Source organism: Cupressus sempervirens, chromosome 10 (assembly GCF_028749045.1).
Source record: "Cupressus sempervirens isolate cs-2001-9-10 chromosome 10, ASM2874904v1, whole genome shotgun sequence".
Lineage (NCBI taxonomy): Eukaryota > Viridiplantae > Streptophyta > Pinopsida > Cupressales > Cupressaceae > Cupressus > Cupressus sempervirens.
Window position 1 is genome coordinate 328088403 of NC_143127.1, and position 18396 is coordinate 328106798.

At 34.7% G+C, this 18396-nt stretch overlaps 1 protein-coding gene across 4 annotated transcripts in view; it reads left to right on the forward strand.

Annotated features, from left to right (window-relative positions):
• LOC149533950 (MADS-box transcription factor 23-like) overlaps window positions 1-17609 on the forward strand; it is a 201091-nt gene extending 183482 nt beyond the window's left edge. For all 4 annotated transcript variants that reach the window (XM_089807401.1, XM_089807402.1, XM_089807403.1 and 1 more), the window contains 3 exons: window positions 16763-16804; window positions 16905-17074; window positions 17172-17609. In XM_089807401.1, coding sequence (XP_089663527.1) covers window positions 16763-16804; window positions 16905-17074; window positions 17172-17184 — 225 coding nt within the window. In that variant the 3' untranslated portion in view covers window positions 17185-17609. The remainder of the gene's footprint in view (window positions 1-16762; window positions 16805-16904; window positions 17075-17171) is intronic.
• The last annotated feature ends 787 nt before the right edge of the window (window positions 17610-18396 follow it).

Below are 18396 nucleotides of genomic sequence, written 5' to 3' on the forward strand. Positions count from 1 at the left end.
CAAACTACTTCATGATTGACAACACACACACATAAACTTGACCGCTAATTGAAACTTATGAACACCTAACTCAAACAGATCTACATTAAGAGCTCATTCAAACTAGAACTCTTTGATTCACATCTAAGTTAGAACTTGTGCTGCCAGCTACTGAACAAGGTTTTCCATATGTACAACAATTATTATTGACTACTGTTGGAACATTAATTCCAACACCCCCACTTAATGTGACAACTAAAGGAAACATTATGTAGAAATTATAGTTCTAAAATATGTCATAGAGGAGTAAGACTATCTCACAGTTATGCAGCTAGAGTGTCCAATAGTTTGGGGAGATTTGAAAGTCTGGAAGCTTGGCATTGTACGTTTACGAGGGTTATGAGACATTTCATGTGGAGATGGTGTGTCCAATGGTGTTTCAAAGCTGGATGCTAGTTGTATAACTATGAGATAGTCTTACTCTACGACATATTTTCAAATCTCCCCCAATTATTGGACACTCCATTCGTATCCCTATTTTCTAATCCCAAATAACAATTCCTATATCCATATTTCTATTCCTTGCACACCTCCTTATTAAATATTGGTTCATCCATTGGTCAAGAATCTCACTAGTATGAATCAGCCAAACTTCTACAATCAGACTTAACCTCACCGCACTAGAATTGATTCCCCGAGTGCATAATGTGTGGTGATATTACTTGTTTATCCTGAACTTCAAATGTCTGTTAGAATATTATGGCGGCTTTCTCCACGCTTGAACAGGGGTCGTCAAGGTTTGCGGTCCACAAAAACATGGTCTTTAGGGAATGGCTAATTGATAATCAATTCTCATTTGTTTTCATCATGCTGCACATTATTAGTGTAAACTACACGGTATGATGGGGATCGATCTGCTCACTTTTAGGTAAATGCGGTTTCATTTTTTATTTAGAAGTATCAACTATTGCCATTGTAATGACGTCATCAGAACTTTTAATCAAAGCCATTCTCAGATATAAAGTTTAAGTCGCATAAGAACACAAAATAGTGAGCAGCTTCCAATCTCAGTTTCCATTTAGATTTTATGTTTTCACATTTTAGAAGATAGTTTCCTTTGTGAGTGTTTTGTATTTTTTTAATTGTTTAAATTATTGGGGATATATTTCAATACTCTCCTCCCGCAATATCTAATCTGTCACGGTGGAATTTAGTATTATTTAAGTATAAAATTAAAGGCTGTGAAATCATATTAAAAATGTAAAATGTTCAAATATGGAAAAAGTAGAAATAAATATTAAAATTCTGTCGTTCAGTTTTGCCAGTGAAACGAGGAATGCAAATAAAATCTAAAGAACATAATAAGAGCAGAATACGCCAATCTTTTTATTCGTATTTAGAAATTGAAGTGAACTGTTGCACAAGAAACTCAAACTAAAAATAAAACTGATGAACTACTAATTACTGCAGCTTTTTGAAACTGCACCCAACCAAGTAACTGGAGCTTCTATTAGCCCTTTTCCAGCTCGCTTGGAGCTTCTCTGAGTGTAGTAATCACTATTCTTACACATGAACAACTGGTACTGCAGAAAACAAATTTTTCTTAGAATTGCAGTTCTCACAGAAAAAGCTTTATCTGTTGCTGCACAAATGTTACTTCTGATTATGCGCATTGACATTCTGTTTGTTCAGGATTTTCCAAATACTACCTTTCACAAATTCAAATTTAGTACATATCTACGAACATTAAATTTACTGCGAGGCGATGGAGGTTTAGAACAATTAAATTTTTAATTAAAAACTCCAAAATCTTATTTTGTGCTAAACTGAAAAATAGTATCATTCATGATTCAAAATGAACTATTCCCAAATATTTTTACGCGCAGAAAATTATGTTTGTTCAATGGTCTAGTAAAAATATTTGTTGGCTGTTGCTCAGACTTGGAAAGTTCTATTTAGATTTCACTATTTTCAACCAATTTTTTTATAAAATTATAACATTTATCAATGTCCTTTCTTTTTCTATGAAAAAGAATTTTCTGTCAAAATTTTGAATGGATCATTGTTGTAAAATATTGTGATATTATTTTCTTGTTCTTCTTTTGAGTTTTGGTTAACCTTCCTTAGTCTAATATCTTGATAGGGGCACGGGTCCGTATCGGTCCCTAAAATGTCTATATGATCACCTTTGCTGGTTGGTAGCTTGCATGCTTCATGTTTTGCTGGGTTGCCTCACAGATCTGAACCCTCTATTAAAAAGAATATATATATATATGCACATGCTTATATACATGCTGTTGTATTTGTTAGTATGTACTTAGCCTGAATTGTAAATAGATCAATTAAGGGTTATTTCTTGGAAGCTTGTAAGATTGTTTTGAAATTCAAATGACATAGTACAATGTGCTATTTCTGTAATCAACGCTGCACAGTAACTAATTGTGTAACAAAGCAACTTGAAGTCATTTACTGCAATATACAAAATTTCAGATCTTTCGCCACTCACTTACCTTGGTATTGTCGTTGCTTGTCAATCCAGGTATCCTCTAAATTTTAGAAATCATACCCACTCATGCATCAAAGTTGTCAAATACATCGAGATTTTGTGCAAACACTTGTACATGGTCGAACTTAATGTAATGTCCCTTATTTGGAGCCAATGAATTAGTAATGGTGTAAAAGAAACAATTTAGTACAACAAGGTAAAAAGCTTAAATACAAGTTTTGAATAATTCTTAAAGGTGAGGTGAGAAAATTAATTGAATAATAAAGAAATGAATATATAATTAAATTTAGTCTGAGTAGGAACAAATATTATTTCAATTGTTCATTATGTCTATTGGTGGGACCACACCCTTAGTCACAATTTTATGGAGACTTTAAGAAGTATCATGGTGCTAATTATTATTATTTTTTTTTAGGAAAAAGTGGCAAGTCACTATATTATTTTATTATTTTATTAATTCTGATTCAATGAGGTCAACTAGGAAAGAATCAGAAAAGAAAACCTAGCATCGTCCCTAATATATACAAAAGTATAGATAGTTTAAACAAATAAATACAAGAGGTATTTCAACTACCACCCATCGCAAAACAGAAAGTGTCATGGCATTTTGGCAGTCTCGAAGCACTATCTTCATGACAATGACCTAGCAAAAAACGCAAATCTTACAAATCTACCCAATCAGATCCAAAACCACCTTCAAATGACCCTAGCTCACCAGGAAGAGGGCCCAAGCCAGTACAAAACTTTGAAGAGGTTTGAATCCAGTCCAAATCCAAGTAAACCTGATCAATTAATTCCCAAAAATTCTGTTCAATCAGCAGCACTGAAGCTACATTCATACCCTTGGAAGCTGAAGCAGTAGAATCCTTCTGTAAATCAAACAAAGCCTGACCTACTAACTTAATACGCTCCACCAATTGAACATCCATTAAATTTGGTGCAGAGGGCAAAGCATATTTCAAATAATTAAAGCTACCAGTGTCTACAGCTTTCTTAATTGCTTCAAAAATATCAAAAAACTCATGTTTATGCAGAAGTTGATAATGTGAGAACAAACCACCAACTAGTGCTGCTCCATTCCATAAGTCATACTTTTGCATGGCCAAAATCAGTTTATTATCAACCAGATAATGAGGATGGATTACCTTATGGGCCAATGTTTGAAGCAAATCAGGTGACTGTATTAAATCCATTACATTAGAAAGGAAAATTGAAATAAACTGAGATGGATATAGAAACATAAGTGCCGAAGAGCAAAAGAACTCTACACCAATAATATGCTGAATAGCTCTTCGAACTGTGGATGAGTAAATTAAAAACATTTGATTCATCATTTCATTCGTAATAATGTTTGGTAACACCTTTTCCTCCAAAGATGATGATAAGAAAATATGAAAATTCTTTGGCATGATGCTGTTTGTGACACATATCACAAGCCTAAGCGATATCCCACCCATAATTCATCTTGTAACCAGATCACAAAATTGTATTCTTGCAAAGAATGTAACTGAAGGCTGAGGTAAATAAAGATTGCAATCCTCATGTAATAAATTATATAGTGCAACATGCTAAAAGCCATCTATATTCGCACAAGAGAACGTCCTTGCAAGAGCTGAAAAAAGTACTGGCAACAGTGTATTTTAATGACTCGGGTTTAGCCACGTGAGAATCAAATCCCAGTATCAAAAAATTCAATGTCGTCAGGGAATAATCAGAATTGAAGCACTTAAAATATACTGTGCAAGTCATGTCATCATAAATGTTTTTGAGTAAATCATGCGACATTTATTAACGTGTACTCTGTTACCAGGGCAACTCGGCACTTATTCGGCAACTGAAAACCTTAAACTCAGCACCAAAACTCGGCATGTACAAGTTTTCACTCGGCAAAAAACATACAGCTTTGCATCACTCGGCACGTGATACAATTCTAAGCAACTCGACACCTGATACCAATCTGGACAACTCGACACCTAATACAAATATTGTCAAACAAGCACTTCACCAACTGACATACAGCTCTGCATCACTCGACACCTCTAACTGACCAGCTCGACACCTGATACAATTCTGAACAACTTAAACTAGCACTACACCATCTAACTGGCCAGTGTGGCACCTGAAACAAATTTGAACAAATCAGCTCCTGATACAAATCTGGACAACTCGGCACTTGATACTACTCTGGACAGCTCGACACCTAATGCCAATCTGGATTACTCGGCAATCATGGTGCTAATTATTATTTTTGAATATTGAGATTTACCTTAATGGCCAAAGTTGGATTGAAGATAGAAAGCACAACTTTTTGGCATCCAAGGTAGAAACAAAAGATTTTTATGTTAAATAGTTTATTCTTATAAGTTAGCAATTAGAGTTAGTAAGTTCATCTACCTATCCATAAATAATTGTTTATGAATTTTTCTTTGGAAGTTTAGATGTTGCTTTTCCAAGATGAAACCCTTGGGAAACTCAGACTTGGACACAAACCCAAGTGATTTCAGTTTCTTTCTACCTAGCAATGGGTAATAGAGAGAGCTACAACAATATTTGGTAAAGGGTTTCAATAATAATTTAGAGACAAAATAGGTGAAACAGTTCTAGATTTTCAAGGCTCCATTCTAGATCAAATAAAAAAGTAATTAGTGCATGTTTGATAGATTTTGTCTATAGGTAGGTCAACTAGGTTTACATTGAGTTAGCCCTTTCTAGTGGATTCAAGGAATTCATTAAATGATAAATAAGGGGCTCCAACTTGCTAGTTTTTTAACTTATATGTCTTATTTCTTTGTATTTCTCCCTTGTAGCAATTGGTAAAAATTAGTAATTTTGGTAGAATATTTCAGACTATTAGAAATAGCAAACTATTTTGCCAAAAAGGGTATTATCATTAAAAGATATTTGCTGGTGTATAAATCCTTCATGACTATATGAACTATTACGAACTTTGAGAAGGGATATTTTTGTGGTATCATACCATAGTGACCTTTCTAGCCTTTGAGGTTTCTCTTGCAAGAAGAAGATTTTTAGTTGCATGTTAAAGATTTTTGGTTGCAAGTAAGGAGAGAAGAAAGCCTGCCTATCATAGAAACAAACAACTTAATAATTTTTAAACAATTCTTGCCCAACAACAACAACAAATGTTTGAACAAGTCCGTAACAAACTTAGACATGATAATCAAGATAGAGCAACTTCCAATATACAATGGATACAAGGTTTAATCGACCATTTCATCCCACATGTAATAGACCAATTCCAAACGTAAAGGACAATTAGACTACTAGAGTAATAGGATCAAGCCCATACAATATTCTCTAGGAAAATATTATAGCTTTGAATGAGAGAAAAACATGAGTTATTGTAGAATATTCTATTAATTTTGTCGTGATAATAACTGTAGCTATAGGGGTTCCTTCATGCCTTTAAAGACGAAAGTCACTTGAAGATCCTAAAGTCGAAGAATTTATAAAGGCACTGAATATATCGAAATATGATTTGTTAGATTTTTACCAAATTGATATCAAAGAAATATGTGAATCTTCTGTTATCCATCGTCATGTGGGATTTTTTTTTTGATGAATAGTCCCTGCCTTATATTAAAATGAATACAATAAAGTTACATATGCACAAAAAAAGGGGCTAGGGGAAACAGGATCGCCCTGCGTGTTTATACGGCCCAAGGTCGGAGATCAACTATTCATCAAAAAAAAATTAGAAAACAAAAAGCCTCAGGTTGCTAGCGCAGTGCTAGCCAAGGGAGGAAAATCCTTATCATCAGATCCCCACCCAGGGGTGGGGTGAGTGGATGGCTCAGGGGGAACCCATCCTTAAGCAGCAACAACATTATCATCTTCTTTCTCTCCCTCAGGTCTAAGAGGAGAAATGACTAAATTTAGCCGAGGGAACACCCACTTGGGGTCTGAATGAGCAAAGGGCCAACTGGTAGCAGGAGCAACAGGAGGAGCCATAGAAGACCACCCCGATCCAGACCTTCGTGGGGGGTGCTGAACACATTTCCAACAATCTCCCCGTTAGCGTTACTTGAGGGTCTGAGAATTCAAACTTGTGACAAAGCTCTTATACCACTTGTTAGAGTGGGGTTGACATTGCACCAAAAGATCGATTTGTCAATGCTCGATAGAACCACTCAACTTATAGTACAGTTGGTTAAGTCGTCACGAATCCCAGGTGTAGTGCTGAACAAATTTCCAACAAATAGAATGTCAAGTAGTTCCAAATTTTGAAGGCACCACTCACGAATCATTTGAAAAGAAATCTTTGCATGTTTGATATATTTCATTTATAGGTAGACAAATGATGTTTATAGCCAGTTGGGCATTGCTAGTGGATTCATGGAGCTCATTGAATGATTAACAAGGAGGTGTAGATTGATATCTTGCAACTTAGATGCTCTTATTTTACTGTATTGTATTTTGCTCTTGTAGCAACTGATATAATAATAACTAATTCTGTTAGAATGTATTCAGCTATTAGAAGTCATTAACAATTTTTCCACTAATGGTATTATCACTAAGTATTGGTTGCACGATGCATAGGGTCCTTTATGATTGTGAAAATTGGTTTAGTTTGAGATAATTTTAAGAATTTTCCATATTTTCAGTAAGAACAGATATTTGTATACAAGACTAAGGGAAATGTTAAGGAAGGATAGAGGCATAAAATAAGATTTGCTGTCAAATGATATAAATAGTAATGTATTGGAAAAGATAATCCTTTCTTATCTCACTCTCACTCCCCTCCGTTATGTCTCTTAATCTCTCACATTCTCTCTTTATGTTTGCTTCGTGTATTTCATGCTCTGCCCCCTACCTCACTCATTCTCTCTCTAAAATGCCCCCTGTTGTTTACCGCTTACTCTCTAGTTAATTTCACACCCTCGTCTCCTTGTCTCACTCTGTCACAAGTCCCCTCTTTTAATTATCTCCCTCTCTCTCATCATCATCTTTATCTATTTTTTGCTCTAGTTATTATCTCTCTCTCTTTTACCTCACATTCAAGAAGTCTCCATATTTTCAGTAAGAACAAATATTTCCATAAAAGACTAAGAGAAATATCAAAAGAAGGATAGAGATGTTAAAATAAATTGGTTGTCAAAGGATATAGATAGTATATTAGAAAAGATGATCTTTACTTATTTCACACTCTCTCCCCTCCCTTATGTCTCTTTATCTCTCACATTCTTTCTCTATATTTGCCTCATATCTCTCATCCTCTTCCCCCTATTTGAATTATTCTCCCTCTTGTTCATCGCCTACTCTCTGTCTCACTACTTCATTTCACACCCTCGTCTCCCATGTCTCACTATCTCTCACATGTCCCCTCTAATAATTACCTCTATCTCTCTCATCACCATACGCATCTATTTTTTGCTCTAGTTATCCTCTTTCTTTCTTTACCTCATCTTCCCCCTCCCCTTTTTACTGTCTCCCTCCCCATTTAACCATATCTTCCACTAGTTGCCATCTTTCTCATACACACACATACACACACCAACATCTCCATCTTTTTTGGGTGCTAGATATCCTCTTCGTCTCTTGACCTTATCTCTCTATCCTCCTTTTTCTATCTCCCTCCCACCCTAACCATGGCCTCCCCTAATTACCATCTCTCTCTCTCTCTCTCTCTCTCTCATTTCCCCCTGGTGCCCTCTACTCCAATCTTTCTCTCCTCATCACCATCTCCATCTATTTGGGCCCAAGTTATCCTCATTCTTTCTTTACCTCATCTTCCTCCTACTCTCTACTCTCTCTCTCTCTCTCTCTCTCTCTCTCTCTCTCTCTCACCCACCTTTTAAAATTGGACTATATGTATATCTTTTGAATTTAATTATAAAGTTCAATTTTATTTGTAAACTCAAACTTTATTTCAAAGCTTTATCTAAACTTTTAAAATTTGACTTAACTTTTCAAGCTTTTTTAAATATTTGCTTTAAAGATTTGACTTAGCTTGTAAAGTTTGACTTAATTCTAATTCTAAAATTTGTTTCATTTTAAAAGTGACAATTGCAAAATCAGAATTTAATATGTGATAGTTGCAATGCAATAATCTTTAAAATAAAATTAAAAGTTACTAGATAACATTTACTTGTCATTTTCCAATCCCTGTCTATTCTAATCATATGTTGACCTTTTTGTATCAGGTACCATAATAGGCATGTACAAACTAACACATAACATATTACCTCTTGCAATTTCTACTGATTTCATTAGTTAAGCTAATTGGCTTCCTAATATACTACATTAAGCCTAGGAAATCAAGACAAAATCATTCTATATTCTCAAATTATAAATTGAGAAATAATATGCACCTGGCAAACAAATTTTTAATTAACATAGTGAAAAGTTCTTAGGATCTGATTAATCTAAACTCACACTGTCTGTCAGAACTTTAAAGATGGACCTAATTGTTGGAAATGTAATGCGAGCTAGGTAATTGAGATGGGGGGAGGGGGGTGAATCACAAAGCACTTAAACTTATTCTACTTAACCCACATTGTTAAGTTGTCTAGTCTACTTGCATGCGAGAAACATAAAGCAGTAAAGTAACAACACCCTAACACAATATTTGGTAACCTAGAAACCTTCCAACTAGAAGGTAAAATTGGGGTAACACAATTCTTCACTACTGCAGTAATAAAGTTGGCTTGTTAAGGCTTACAAATGATCACTTTTAGTGATCTTACTCGGTTAAGAGTTTTTGTAAAGGACTGTTAGGTCCACCTTGTGAAAGGATTTATACAATATAGTTAAGTATGTACTCTATTAGGAGTTTTTGCAAAAGACTGTTTGGTGCACCTAGTTAAAGGATTTGGGACTGATGCACCTGATAGGATGAATCAGTGGATTTATCTTTGATGTGCAACTTTGATTGCTGATGAAGATCTTTTGAAGTAAACTGATCACTTGACTGTAATCATAGTTATGGGACTCGGACACATTTTACTCGGTAAGTCAAAATCCAACTCAGGCTCGAACTTGGTGCTCAGACTCGACACAAACTTGGCAAGGACTCGGAGAATTGATAAACCCATGAAATTCAAAGGTTTTCAAGGATTTTAAGATTTTTTCATGCATCTTTTAGTCAATTAAGATCAAATACACAATAATTGAGATAAATAAAAGTTACTTAATACACATACACAATTTTGCATAGATCACATCATTATAAAAGAGAATTTTTGAAGGAAAAAACTAAATAACACAATATAAACTTAAAGTAATAAACATAGTGTCACTACAGTGTCAAATGTCTACAATATTCATGGATTACAAAATCCATGGTATCAAAAGTTCAAAACATATATGAAAATAACAACTTGAGTATAGAACAGTAGAAGACTAAGGCTTATAGTAGCCTATGTCCTCCTACGAGTACACCTGAGATAAGTCATGGAAGACTGTAGAGTGATCCTCTCTCCTTGTGGCTGAGGCTGAACCTCATCCTCATCCACACAATCCTCATCATCAGACTTAGATCCATCACTCCTAGCCTCAAGGTCTTGCACTTTGTCTTCTTGTGCTCTAGCCTCCTCGATTTCCATCACTAATGCTTCAGCCTCCTGATCCACCTGATCAACCCACTCCATGTCTTCATTACTAAAGATAGGGTCAACAATCTTTGTGTTCCACTCTATATCTGGATCAACATTTTGTAATATAATTAGTGATTTATAGTTGTCCAAGATCTGTCTATGGCGAAGACGAAGGTTGTAGTGAACAAAGACAAGATCATTCAATTTTTTCACTAGCAACCTATTGCGCTTCTTCGAGTGTATATGCTCAAATAGACTCTAATTACGTTTGCATCTTGATGGACTAGACGACTAGCTCAAGATGCGAATCGCAATCCTCTTTAAATGTGGTGCGGAACATCTCCCACCATGCATCTGAAACAAGAAAATTTTAAATCAATTCAATAACTTTGACTTTATCAAACTAAAATGGTAATAGAATTAGAAATTAGGATGTAGAATAAAAGATTTTTACTAGGCATTAATTCTGTCCTATTTTTCTTGCACAACTTCCGTGCAAATAAGTCCCCTTGAGCTTTCTTAAACAACTCAATCTCACAAACTATAATTGTTCCAACTCTTGAATCAGGTGACATTCTCTCTACAACATCATAGAGGCCACTCCACACCTTATCATCAACCTTGAAATGTGGGCTGAATTGGTATGCTCGATTAAGGAAGTAGGTCGCTACATGTATAGGCCTGTGAAGTAGATTGTGCAAATGTCTATCAATGGCATCCCATATAGGCGCATACCTATCTTGGTTCCTTGCAAAAAAAGAGCGAATGGCCTCCTTCACCCAGTCCATGCCCTCATAAATGTAGCCCATTGAGGGCTTCTCTCCATCAGCAGTTCGTAGGAGAACAAGTGGCTTTGCAAAGTGCAATCATTATGAAAGTTGGAAGAGAAACAATCAGCTTTAAATTTTTCTTTAAAAAATGAACAATAATTTATAACATTATTTTATAAAGAAAAAAAGTTGAAATGAGGAGAAAAAAGAAAATTACTGTCACAATATTAGGCTTCAACAATCGATGTCCAAAAGGAAGCGACATCAAAAACACAATCAACTACATCAATCCCTGCAGTAGTCTTTATATATGACGATGCATTCCACTCACTAACAAACATGCTTTTCAAACCTCTCTTTGAATGAAGCAGAGATTCCAATGTGAGAAAATTGATTGCAAATCTAGTGACCCCTGGACAAAACAACTTCTTTTGGTCATTGTGTTTCTTTATGAGGTTGAGGACTCATGTATGATTATATATGAATTCACATACACTCCTTCTTTGCTCTATAATTGTCTTTATCCAAGGGAGTTTACCAAGATCTTTTAACAAAAGGTTAATGCAGTGAGCAACACAAGGGATCCAAAATATTTGAGGGCCTCTTTACATAAGAAGCTTTCTTGCAACAACATAATTTGCTGCATTATCTGTAACTATTTGTACCACATTCTCCTCGCCCACATCCTTTATCACTTCATCCATTACCTCACAAAGATATTTATCATTCTTTGTTTTTCTTGAGGCAACAATTGATTTCAAAAAAATCATGGCACTTGAAGAAAAAGAAACAAATTAGTATAATGTTCAATGATGAATCATAATTTATAAACTTAATCACTTAGGTACAAGTTCTACTTCTAAAATTTTAATGTCCAAGTACAATTAGCTGATGAGGAGACAAGAAAGTTGAGGAGTGTTTTACTCCTATCAGTCCAACCATCAGTCTTGACGGTGCAACCCTTCATCTTCAACACCTCACGTTGCTCTTTGATTGCACCTTCTACATCAGCCACCCTTTGGGCCAAAATAGGGCCTTCCAGCTCGTCAACACTAGGGGCTTTGAACTCTGGACCACAAACACTAACAACATCGATTGCAATTTTCCAATAAGGGGACCTAAAACAAATAAAATAAAATTGAAGTTAAACAAATTAGTATATTATAATTAAATTTGAAAACAAATACAAATTAAAATAAACAAAATAAGCATATTATTGTCTCTTGAAAGTTGAAACTTGAAAGCAAGAGAAGTAAGACATGAATTTAAATTTAAATAAATAAGTACCTTGATGCATTTAATGAAATGTTGTTGTAGATGAAGAAGTCTCCAAGTGCTAATTTTGCATATTAATGCTTCTCCTTGTTCCAACCCATGCTCTCAAGTGATGTTTGTGCACTTAGAGTTGTGCATCGAACAAACATGGAATCAAGTGTCAATCTTTGCTTACGAATGCAAGGCCCAATTGTCATACTCGTAGAAGCAGTAGCATCCGTAGGTGAAGTAAGAGATAATGGAGAGCGAAAACTAGAAGATCCATGTTGGGCAAGTTGTGCCATTTCTTCTTGTTGCTTCTTTTTCAATTCTATTTTCTCCATTTTTTCCTTTAGAAGAGTTTGCATGTCTCGGATAATATCCCGAGGTACATCTTTGCATTTTTTAGCACACGCCTAGGTATATGTGCTAGGTGATACTTCAATCTCCTTATGCCTCCCTCGTTATATACTACACTGCAATTTTAACATGTAACAACTTTTTTGTGGCTCGAGATGACATGTTTTCAAGTCCTATCCCTTGCTATTATAGTCAAATTCTGCATTGGGGTTAAATGTAGGCCTAGTTCCACTTCCAAAAGGCTCACCCTAAGGCATGATGTCAATGTGTTTTCTGCTAAAATATGAAAATATTTTAAATAGAAAAAAGTTAGCATCAAATCAGATTTTTATACTTTAGGGTGTCTTTACTTAGTCATCAAGATAAATTAGAATAAATCTAGATTCCAAATAGTAGATAGTAGAAGTAGAGACTAAAACAAATGTAAACAAAATGGAAAGTAAAAAATATGAATGTAAAACATATTACAAAATAACACAAAGAAATGCAACTTGTTGCTTACCTCTCCAAATGCTTCCTTAAGCTCCTCTCAATACTTAAGTACAAGCTACAAAGTTGCACAAACCATCAACAATAGATACGGGAGAGCCATCCAAATTGCTAATTTCTCTCTCAAAACCCCAATATTCTTCTCTAACTCTTTCTTCTCTATCACAAGCATAAGCAAATGGTGGAATGACCTTTTTAGGTCAAATAGTTGTTATACAAACTGGAAATTTGCAACTTAAGTCCTTGTTCATCTTAATTTTTGCACTTTATTAACTTTGCTGCCAGTGTGAGTCCTAGTCTCGAGATTCAGTGAGTTTGGCGAGTCCTTGGAGTTAGTGAGTCCATGTGAACTCTGCCAGGACTCGGCCGAGTCTGAGTCTAGAAGCCAATTGCCTTGGAAAGTCCGCCTCTGCCTCAAACTCGTAGACTCCTGCTTAGACTCATAGAGTCCTGGAACACTGCGATAGATGAATCTCTTCCTTTCCTTGGAATGCTTGTAGCCTTCAAACAATCTTCTCTTCCATATTCGGTAATGTTCTTCAATTTCATACATCTTTTATTTGGATAAATAAAATACTTCATACTTATACCCTAAGTTGCATAGGTACCTCCCCCTCTTACCTGCAGAAGTTCGAACTGGTTCGTCCAGGGTTCCAATTTTTGCTTGCTGGTTTGATCGTTCGAACCCGATTGAACTGGGCCAAAACAATTGAACCAAGTTTGAACCACATACTTTCTGGGCCCCATGGATGACAACTAAGTATTTTTATTGCAAAATTTATGAAGTTGTTGGCATCCACAACCCTAAGAGTTTCTTATGAAATGCTTTTGGTGGCATATCATTGTCATTTTTTGAAGAATTTGATCCCAACAACATTGTTGTTGTTGATCCCATTGGTCTTAGCTCTATTGCAAAGTCAACTAATGCTAGAGAAGAAGAAAATGAAGGAGGAGAAGAAGATGAATATGAAGAAGAAGATAAAGATTGAAGAACTTAGAATATTAATAGATATTTATGCCTTCAGTTGAACAATGAATGTGAAACAATGATACTTGATGCTACAATTTATTTTTAATGTTTTGAATCTTTGATGTTGAACTATATATGACTGTATGAGCACTATGACTATATGATGGTAAGATCACTATGATTGCAAGTTTATGGTATTTTTTGTTATTTAAATGAGTTTATGCTACTATGCTACATTCTAATTTTAACTCATACTTCATATAGATATTATAATTTTTATATGTTTTGTACTAACGAACCCAAATGAACCCAAACTCCTTTCCAAAATTATGACGAACTTGCAGACTGGTTCTCGAACTTTGAACTTGGAACCAAAGCCGTAACCGGTAACTTAGCTTATATCCATCCAAAGAATTCCTTCATAGGTTGGCTACAACATAATTAATTTAAAAAATAATTACCATGTTAACTTAGTGCTGTAACTCGGGTCCAATGGCTTACTCAGGTGATGCTGAAGATAGTCAGACAACACTGTCACCTTGGCTAACTTTGGTACTCGGCTGATAGTAGATGCTCGATTCATGCTGATCACTGAGTAAACACTGCTGACTCGGTTCACATTGCTTTTCCAGCTTGATCATTATACTGGAACAAGAATAGTCCTCATAACTTGGTTCTCACTGGATTTTGGCGAATACTATGAACTCGGTGACACTGCAGCTTGGTGGGAATTCCAAACTCGGTTGACACTGCAACTCAGTGGAAAGTGTCAACTTGGTTGACACTGCTTACTGTCTACAAGGTTAACATTGATGACTTGGTTTCTTTATAAGCTTGGTTAACACTGTAGACTAGGAACTCGGTTACTACTCTCTTTTATTGTGATCAAGTGTTTGAACACTAAGATATATCTTGACATGAGATCAACACTAACCTTTTCTACACTGAACCAGATTTTAGATATTTGCGCCTATATATTAAATCAATTCAGCTAGTGTTTAGAACTAATTTACCGATTCGGCCTCTTGGAAGCTGCAAGTGGATGCGGGTAGGTGCTGGATGCATTTTGGAAGCGCTGCGGATGCTTCTACAAAGCCATCGGCAGGCTCCTGTTTGCGTCCAGAAGCCAATATATGTGGCTTCTAGACACATCTGGGAGCTTGCGGGTAGCTTCTTGGAAGCATCCACGGGACCTCCGGTCACCATGAATTATCTACTCAATTTCAATTGAAATATTGTTAGCATGTATAGTTCGTTCTATGGAGAATAAGCCCACAAACTCTTCAAATAACAGATCTACCCTTTGTTGCTCCCGAAACCGGTATTACTCAACCATGTAAAGTCTAAATAAGTTCAGGCAGTATTTTATTAGTCTATGCAAATAAAGACCTAGGAACATATAACCTAGCAATGTGTCGCACCACTTAAAATGCAGACCCTCAATGTGCTCACAATGTACAAGCTGTATGTATGTATTCAAACCCTTAAATCCCCTTCAGTTTGCATGTCTTTGTAGTGAATAGTAGTGTCCATAGATGGCCATCAATTAAGAAATAATATTAAGCTTCAATCTGACATGTCTCGGCTTCGAAGAGCTGGACGACTGGTAATGACTATGACAGAAAGTTTATCTTCAAGCTCCTTAACTACTTCCCAAATTTTGTTATGAAGTTAAAACTATCAAATCAGAAATCTAACACTTTCATGCATGTTTGTTACAATTTAATGATGTAGGAGTGCTCCTTAACATGGAAAAATAAAAACAGTTAAGATAGGAGTACTCATATTACAGACGTGAAACAAGTGTTCAACTGATGTCGAAGATATGGCATATCAGTGAATCCCAGAAGTGTTCATTTGGGGTCGCAAAAGGAAAGCTTCTTTGTCATATTATTTCTGAAGTTGGGACATCCATTGATCCTGAATGGATAGAAGACATTCACAATCTGTCACGTCCTCACAGTCATAAAGAGCTGAAATCTTTCTTTGGCAAAATCAATTTTGTACGTAAGTTCATTAGTGGATTTGTTGAGATAGTACGACCTCTTAATGATCTGCTCAAGAAAGCAAAAAAGGAGTGGGTTCCTGAAATAAAGGAACCTTTTGAAGACATCAAAGTAGCAATATATTCTCACAAAGTGTTATCAGATTAGAGGAGAGGATCAATTTGTAAGGAGAAGACTCGACATCAGCTTGTAAAGAAAATCGAGAGTCAGATATTGAATCAGTTTTAACAGACTTGAAATAGGGTAAATCTCTTAACAGAGTGGTCTAAACAGATATTTGTAAATCTCCTAATTGATCTTTTAGTTGGAAACATCAAATCCTTTAACAAGATGAAACCTTTTCCCAAGTCTTTAACTGGACAGATTCCTCAGAGTAGATCATATTTTATGGTCAAACATTCTAACTTTAACTGGTTAATTTTATTATTTCAGTAGCAGAGATTTGTGGAAAACAAAAACAATCAATAGAAAAAAACAAATTTACATATATGACATCAAATAAGTTTCATTATATCTTCCAACTATAGTGTTAGATTATTTCGTCAAAAGACACTATTTCCATCCAACCAACTAGTACTTTGCAAACGATTAAAAACTTTAAATCTCCTACCTTTACAGTCTAACAAACATCTGAACTTTTATAAAAGAAAGTGCATATAATACCAAATCTCAAATCCGAGAAAATATATGAACATATTTCTTATCCATGGTGACTTGTTTTGTCCAATATTAATATCAGCAACTACAGCTCAGAAATAGAATATTGAACAAGGTTCTTTGTAACTCAAATCGTTGCCCCGTTACCTTTTTACGAAAAAGAAAATGAAACAAGAAACTGTTTGATGTATAACGTTTCTCATTCGTATCGTAAGCAGGGAGACCAATTTGAAGAGGAGAGTGCTAGACTTCGCCTGGAGGTAACTATATTTTCTCGATATACTTTTGAGCTGCGTTTCTTCCGACTGATTAAAAGTCTAAAACAAAAGTGTGTGTGTGCATGATGAGTGGTTAAAACAGTGCTCCAAATTGGAGAAGAACAATGCAGTGGATTTCTTGTTGATTGAGCCTCTGGAAAGTCGGGATCATTCTCAGTCATCTGAAAGTATACGTAATTCTTCTACTTCCACGAGCCAACACAAAACGACCATTCAACATGACAAGGCTTCAGAAGCTTCCTTGCAATTGGGGTGGGCTACTCAAAAACTTTATGATCCAGTTCATTGGATTTATTCGGTGTTTTATGGCTTGATTGGTAGATAATTTGTTACATGTTTGCTATTTCAGGTTGTCCATTTGATACTCGTTGAGTATCTTGTGACGGAATAAATTTGATGGTGTTTCAAAAGCTTAAACTTTGATATCTTTCTTTGAAATCTAAGATTCCATTCTTTGATTGAGATACAGTACGAATGGCAGATTATGTTAATCCTTCCGATTCGATCAATCCTTTTCTGTTTAATAACTATTAGAATCCTTGGAATTATAGATACATTGGATACAAGCCAAATTCTTGGCTGAAGAATGATGGCAGATTTCTCAGAAACCAGGTTTTGCAAAAAAACGAGTTAAAACTTTTGAATATTAAACAAGCTTAGATCTCAAATTAAGAACCATGTTGAGGGCTAGCTTCGCTGACATAATATAGTTGAAAACATGAATATCTGAACGCGTCAACAATATATACGACAAATTTAAACAATAATTGAATAATTGTTAGCCCCAGGTAGACCCTGTCAATTATTTTATTCAATTTTAAAAATTTACATCAGAGACTTTATTTTTAAATTAATTTAATTTCATTAATTTCTATTTTTCTATTGGATCGTATCTATTTCAGCTTTTTTTCAATTAAGAAAACACATTAAAATTACTGCATTGCATTAACTATGTATCAGTTATTTACCACCTATGTCTCAGTTATTTACCCCCTTTTATAATCTCTGACAGAGTTAAAACTTTATCTGGATCGCTTATGAATGCGTTGAGAAGCAAAGCAAAAAAATTATTTTAAAAACCAGAAGGGTCTACAAAATAGATTTTTAGTTTAGCAATATTAAAAATCAATAGATTAATAGAATTAATAATAATAATTATAATAAATATGTTCTAAGTTTAGTTTCTAATTTAGAAAGTATTGTTTTATAAAAGCTGGATTTTATGTTTGTAAATATTTTTGATAATTTTTACATTTTAAATTTGAATTTTTAAAATAAAATATTATTATTAATAATAGATAGGTGGATTGAGTTTTTTAAGTATCAATTAACATACTTCTCTATGAATATATTTTCTTAAACAAATATTTTCATCATTTAGTTTTTTAATATTTTTATAATTTAAATATGAATTCTTTAATTCTTTAATTCACTTTCACTAATTAAATTAATCATCTTTCTTAATTTCTTCATAATTGAAATTAGCTTTCACTAATTAAATTAATCATCTTTTCTAATTTCTTCATAATTGAAATAGTTAATTTTCACATTTATAAAAGTCAAATACCAATTTT